At 49.4% G+C, this 6,935-nt stretch overlaps 1 protein-coding gene and 1 pseudogene across 1 annotated transcript in view; one reads left to right on the top strand and one right to left on the bottom strand.

Moving 5' to 3' along the window:
- Positions 1 to 6,935, top strand: part of TNN (tenascin N) — a 58,232-nt gene that overhangs the window by 15,137 nt on the left and 36,160 nt on the right. The window contains exon 5 of the mRNA XM_023531230.1: positions 4,218 to 4,481. Within this exon, the coding sequence (XP_023386998.1) occupies positions 4,218 to 4,481 (264 nt within the window). The remainder of the gene's footprint in view (positions 1 to 4,217; positions 4,482 to 6,935) is intronic.
- On the bottom strand, positions 1,355 to 1,472 carry LOC111740559 (annotated as a pseudogene).

Genomic DNA, 6,935 nt, shown 5'->3' with positions numbered 1-6,935 from the left:
GTGTGATTATAAATCAGTAAATTTGGAAATAAATCAGTCATTTATTAATCAGAAAAGAATTCGAAATTACTGTAAGCATTCATGTAAGGTAGCCTATGTAATTTCAGTTTTTAGACGGTGCTTGAGGGCTCAGGTGCTCGGACGCTGGGGTGGGGAGGTCCTTGTCCCAGGTCCTCCCAGCTCAAGTATTGAGTTGTGAGCCTCCTGCAGTAACTCTGTGCCCCTGCCAACCGGAGGTGGGAGCCCATGATCTAGAACAGAATGGTGCTGGGTGGAGGCTCATCCCTGGAGCCAGCAGAGGAGGGGTCTTTGAACGCGGAGACGTCCTTGAAAAGTTTTCTAGTTCTTTTCCTCACGGTCCTGGCTGTGGCTGGTCGGGGTGTCGAACAAGGATGAGATGTCGCCAGAATTAAATCCACAACTTCGGCTGCCTAGCAGTTCGCATATCTGGAGTGTGAAGGAGTTCGGTTTGGCAATTATAAAAGAAGAGGTCTGATGTCACTGATGGACTGTGCAGTGCAGACTGTGTGGCCGGCCTGAGTGGTGGCCAGTGAAGTCGTGGTGAGATGGAAAATGACAAGTTCTTCCTCGCTTCCAGGGGCTCTCTCCAGGCTGTGAGTTAACCGAGGGCCTGCTGTGTGCCAGGCGTTTCATTAACGAAGCACTTTTTTGTGAATCATCTCACTTAGTTCTCACCTGTGCAGTAGGTCCTTTATTATTTCCAAATCATATGTAAGAAAAATGAGGTTTAGCGACGTTAAACTCAAGGCTGTCTATCCAGCGGGAAAGGACTGAGCTGGGATTCGAACCGAGGGTGTTTACTTTGGTGCACACAGAGCTAACGTGCCTCCTGCTTTTCCCTTCTTGTCCATTATTTCTGGTTAATTTTCATACTGTTTACTCCCTAACTAGAAAAGTTTCCGTGACGCCCCGGCCTTTTATCTCGGCCTCGGTGGTATCCAGCCTGGGCCATCGTCTTTCTCACGGCTCCTCTGGATGGTTCTCAGGGTTCCTAACACGGCAGCTTTATCTCTGCAGCGAGCTTGGTTCATGTGGCTGCGCCAGCCTAGAAATCCCTCCATGGTGACCTCTAGCTGCCAGTCAATCCAGCCCAGCTAACGTTCACTCAGAGAGCCGCTGGGCATTGACCTTCACATGCCTCCAGAGATGGTACGTCCTGGGGCTCACGGCAATATCACTCCTGCTTCTAGGCTCGGCTCCAGCCTCGGCCACTCCACCGAGGCCTTCTAGGACCCCATTGCATGGCAGCCATCCTCGGCTCTGAATTCCCAGAGCATTTCATCACATAGGCCTTGAGTTGCTAGTTTTTTTGTTTTTGTTTTTTTTTTTTAAATGCCTACAGCACCTGGTCTTCCTAGGTGGTCTCCCATCCAAGTACTAACCAGGCCCGACCCTGCTTAGCTTCGAGATCAGACGAGATCGGGCTTGTTCGGGGTGGCATGGCCATAGACCAGGAGGTGTTTTTATTGTCTGTTGTATTCTGAAAGCAGGATGGGATATTTAATGGGTTGCAAATAAGTTTGTGTCATGTGTCTTACTAACATGCAGAAAAAGACACAGTAGTTTCTAAGATCAGGAAACATTCTCAAACCTGGCTAGACTGTTAATTGATTTAAGGGAAGAAAACAACCTCTTGTTCCTCCAAATGTTTTGGGGCAGAGGCTGGACTATAAGAACAGCGCGAGCACGTGCGGGGAGGGACGTCACAGTTCAGGTACTTCCCATCTAACAAGTCATTCACTGGAGCTGTTCCACAAAAGGAGTCGCTTAAAAATCCCCACCTGTCGACACACGCGAGGCGCATAGACGGGCCTTCTAGAAAGTGAGGCTTAGGAGCAGGTTGGCCTCGGAGCCGCACGCACATGCCAGGCCAGTGTCTTCAGGGGATTCAGGAGACGTGTCCCCAGACTTCTCCATCAGGTCCCAAACCAACAAGTCTTTGTACCTACGTCAAATCCGTCAGCAGCTCCCGACACCTTTACCTTCGGAGTCCCCCCGCCCCCACCTTTCTCGTGAAGTTCATCGCTGCCAAGCTGTGCACTTTCCTGCCAGCTCGCACTTGAACTGGGGTCACGACCTCCGAGGCGACCTCACGCTTGACCTGCTGCAGTCTGTACTTTCTCCGGCTTCCAGAGATAGCACAGGTCAGATCATGCAGCTCTTTTGTGCAAAACCCCAGACGCTCCTCGCCTCGTTCAGTGCAAAAGCCACAGTGGCCTCGCAGGCCGTCCGCGGTCCGCTCACCCGTCACCCCATTGGCCTCGCCTCTACCGCTCGAGCCCTCGCATACTCTGCCGGGCAGCACTGGCCACCTGCTGCCCGTGGAGCAGGACTCTGAGCCTGCTGCTCCCTCTGCCTTTGGGTGAGGTTCCCCCAGAGTGCGTGTGGCCCACTGCTTCCTTTCGATGACGTCTTTGTTCAAATGCACCTTCTCGGTGAGACAGATTTTTTCCTGATCTCCCTGTTTAAAATCACAGCTGTCTTCTGTTTACTGTCTTCTTGTTCACTGTCCGGCTCCTCGGGAGAATGTAGGCTTCCTAGCAGAGTCTTTGTCTTGCTCATTGCTTCTGTTAGTTTCAGGGCTGTCCTGACGAAGGACCAAAACCTGGGTGGCTCAGAACAATAGTAATGTACTGTCCCACAGTCGTGGAGGCTTCAGGTCTGAAATCAGGGTGTCAGCAGCACCACGCTCTCTCTGACCGCTCCAGGAGAGAATCCGTCCTTTCCTCTTCTAGTTCTGGTGTGTGTCGGCAAACCTCGGCTTCCCTTGGCTCGTAGGTGCAGCATCCACCCGCAGGGCTGTCTTGTCCGTGTCTCTCCACATCCTCTTCCTTCTGTGCATCGGTGTCTGTGTCCGAATGTCCCTCTCTCAGGAGGAAAGCAGTCCTTTCGGATTAGGCCGACCCTGGAGATTTCATTTTAACTTGATTATCTCTAGAAAGAACCTCCTTCTAAATAAGGTCCCATTTGGAGGTGCTGAGGGTTGGCACTTCAATGGGAGACACTGTTTAACTCATGACACTGCTGAATCCCCAGTTCCAAATAGGCGCTCAGAGAATGTTCGCGGAATGAGTCGGTGACTACCACCTACTAGCTGAGCGACCTTGGGCAAGTTATCGAACCGCTCTGAGCCTGGCATATAGTTAGTGCTCTAAAAATGGTAACTAGTATTAATTTTCCAAGCTAGTCCATGGGGAATCTGACAGATGCCTGTGCGACGATAACTCTGAGGTTTGATAAAGTAATGTGTGAAAAGCACCCAGCACTTAGTGTGTGCTCAATAAACAGCAGTCAATTTATTAAATAAAATGTATATTGCCTCTGGTGATGGAACATAGTTCATTTCCATGCACACAAATAAAACACTGCCATTGTTCTTGAGAAAGATGCATCATAGTCGGTGTTAAAAAATGCAGCTGTGTAAAGTTGTAACTTCTCTGCTGGGGAATTCTCGGATGAGAGAGCTGGAGCAGAACGGGGAGGAAGGAAGACTGCTTAGGTCTATGAGAGTAAGAAACCATCCTGTGTCTCTACTGATCTGTGTGTAGGGAGGGGTCTCTGTGAAGCTCTTTACCAGCGACCTGGATAGATGCCCTCGGGTGCCTTACTTACTAGATCTGCAAATGATGAGCTAGAGGGGAAAGTGGGCGTGAAAGACTTAATTATAAATGGAATCCATAAGAAAGAATCAAACAAGGATGAATGTTGGGTTCAGAAAATGAAAAATGAGGAAGCCGGGGCTCCAGCCTTTGATGCGCCTCAGAATCACCTGTGTAGTTTTGCTTATTGCTTTTCTAATGGAGACGTCAGGGCTTGTCTGAGACCCCCTCAAGCAGACTCTGTGGTATTTAGCAGGTGCCTAATGTTGACAAAGGTTGAGAACCCCTCGCTTAGCAGAGACGCACATGAAAAAACACATAGACACATAGACACTCTTAAAGCAGTTTACACTTCGAGCAGCTACACTTGGAGTTTTCTCTAATGGAAGGGATTGTTTTGTCCATCAGGAAGCCCTTTCTCAGCTTTGGGTTCAAGCAGAGGCCGGTTGTCTACCTGTCACAGATGGCGGCAAGACCTTCTTGCATTGTGTGGACTATGGAACTAGGTCGCCCAGGTGAACTAGATCGTGAAGCATCTGTGATCTTGACCAGCCACGTGGCTTCTCTGATTTTTCTTTCTCATGTATTTTTACGAAGAAATTGATGGCCCAACCAATGTGGCCACTGATCGAGTGACAGAAGACACGGCGGTGGTCTCCTGGGACCCTGTCCAGGCTGTCATAGATAAGTACGTGGTGCGCTATACCTCTGCTGACGGGGAGACCAAGGACACGGCGGTCCCCAGGGAGCAGAACAGCACCGTCCTGACGGGCCTGAAGCCGGGAGAGGCGTACGGCGTCTACGTGTGGGCCGAGCGGGGCCGCCAGGCGAGCAGGAAGGCCGACACCAGGGCCCTCACAGGTACCGGGCACGGGAGCGAGCACATGGGGCTCCCTCTCCCAGGGAGAGGCTGGTTTCCACTCCGGAGGCATTTGCCCCCCTAGCCGTGGCGCTTCGTTGGGGAGGGGCTTGCAAAAGCGATTTCAAGTTGCGTAATTCTGAATTTTCCCCTTTCCAACCTCAGAAGGTCATACTTGTTTGGGTTGGAATTTCATATGCGGCTCCCTCAGAGCAGAGTAATGCTTTCTAATTTTCTTTTCTTTTTTTTTTTTTTTAATTTTTTGGACATGAAAACAAAACATTTGGCTGACAGTGAACTTGAATGCTTATCCCAGTTTGCAGCGACTATACGGCACTTCGCATGTAATCTGTGGAAATGGTTTGCATCCCGAGTCAGCGTTTGCCAAATGTACCGATTATGCCCTGAAGCTTTCGGAAGCCATAAGGGTTCCCGTCCTTGACCCAGTGGTTACACTCAGCTCTGGCAGGTGTCCTGACGCTGCACGGTGCATGTCCCAGACGTTCTCTCTGCTCAAACCCTCCTCTGGCACTGTCCCTGAATCCAGAGCAACTGGATCCTGGAGAACACGTGAGGTTCCAGACACTTACAGGAAATCCTAGAAAAGGATGCACTTATCAGTTGGAGTCTGTTCTGGACAGTCACTCAGTGTAGGGCCTCTTGGAGAAGCAGATAATTGGGCAGGAATGTGGCTTCAGGGGCTCAACTGTCCGTTTTAATCACAGCTCTACCGTTTGCTAGCTGAGTGGCTTTGGGCAGGTTACTTTACATCTGTTTCTCAGATTCTTATCTATAAAAATGGGCACATGACTGTCTGCATCGTAGGGTTCTTCAGAGGCTTACGTGACTAATGCACGTAAGTGCCTGACACACAGCCAGTGCTGCGTAAGTGGTGGCGGTGACTGTTTCTTAGACTGTGCCTTCGTCGGCTCAAGCTGCTATAGAAATACCGTGGACTGGGTGGCTTAAACAAAATAACTTTATCTCTCACAGTTCTTGAGGCTGGAAAGTCCCACGATCTAAGTGCCAGCTGATTTGGTTCCTGGTCAGGACACTCCTTGGCTTGCGTATGGCCACCTTGTTCCTGCACCCTTACATATGGGAGAGAAGCAGCTGGGGTCTCTTCTTACAAAGCAATGATGCCATCATGGGGACCTCATGCTCCTAAGCTCTTTTAAGCCTAATTGCCTCCCAAAGGTCCCATCTCCAATTACCGTAAAGTTGGAGCTTAGGGCTTGAACATATGACTTGGGGGAGGGAGACACAAGCATTCAGTCTGTAGAAAGTGTCAGTCAGCATCTGGTCCCTGACGTATTTCATCAGGCACGACCTCCTGGCCCAGGTAGGCTGTATGTTTTCCAGGGGCAGAAGAAGAACTTGACAGTAGCGATGGTGAAATCTAGATTTGTTGAAAGTCAGGGTCAGCAAACTTTCTGTAGAGGTCCAGACAGTAAACACTTCCCACTTTGGGGACCATTACAGTTTCTATTACAACTGTTCAGTTCTGCCACTGAAATTAGTAAACAGCCATAGACAATATGTAAGTGAATTGGCATAAATGTGTTCCAATAAAACTTTATTTATAAAATTAAACAGTGGGCCAGATTTGGCTTATGGGCTGTAGATTGCCAAGTTTCAGTTTATGCTACACATGCCCTTCCTTTTTACTAGGATTTTGAGTGTTATAAAAAGAAAGAACATGTAGGTCAGCCTTTTTAAGGCAGCAGAAGTTGAAATAGAGAAGAACGTTCCCCTCTCTCAGGCAGGGGTGGTGAGAGTAAGCACCCCAGCTTATGGCGAGCCACTGGACATCAGGCCTGGGGCTAGGCTACAAGGGTACTTACTGCAGACTGGGAGGGGAGAGGGTGTCATGACAGGCTGTCAGAGGAGGCGACACCTGAGCAGAGCCTAGAAGGATGGGAGGGAGTTAGCAGCATGTACAGTTGACCCCTAAACAATGCAGGGCTTAGGCGCACAGTTGAAAATTCACATATGACTTTTGACTCCCCAAAGTTTAATTGCTAAACTTTGACCAGAAGCCTTACTGACAACGTAAACAGTTGATTAACATGTATTTTATATGTTGCATGTATTACACACTGTAGTCTTACAATAAAGTCAGCTGGAGGAAAGAAGACGTTATGAAGTCGTAAGAAAGAGAAAATACATTTACAGCATTTATTGCAAAACATCCGCGTGCGAGTGGACACGTGCAGTAGAAACCCATGTTGTTCAAGGGTCAGCAGCAAAAAGGCCTGACATGTGACCGTGACAGCTTGTTCTTCTGTCGTGTCTTAATATGCAGGCGTTTTAATAATGTAATCGCGAGTGGCATTTAGGGTGGACGAATAGTGAAGGATGAGGCTGGGGCGTTAAAGCCAGCTCAGAACCCCGAGTCCCTGTTTGTCCTTCTGTCGCTTGTCTGTGGCGCATTCTGAACGCTGCTCCTGAAGGCC

The sequence above is a fragment of the Pteropus vampyrus genome, unplaced genomic scaffold (genome assembly GCF_000151845.1).
Source record: "Pteropus vampyrus isolate Shadow unplaced genomic scaffold, Pvam_2.0 Scaffold65, whole genome shotgun sequence".
Lineage (NCBI taxonomy): Eukaryota > Metazoa > Chordata > Mammalia > Chiroptera > Pteropodidae > Pteropus > Pteropus vampyrus.
Note: the sequence above shows the minus strand (reverse complement) of the source record. Positions and strands in the feature narration are given on the sequence as shown.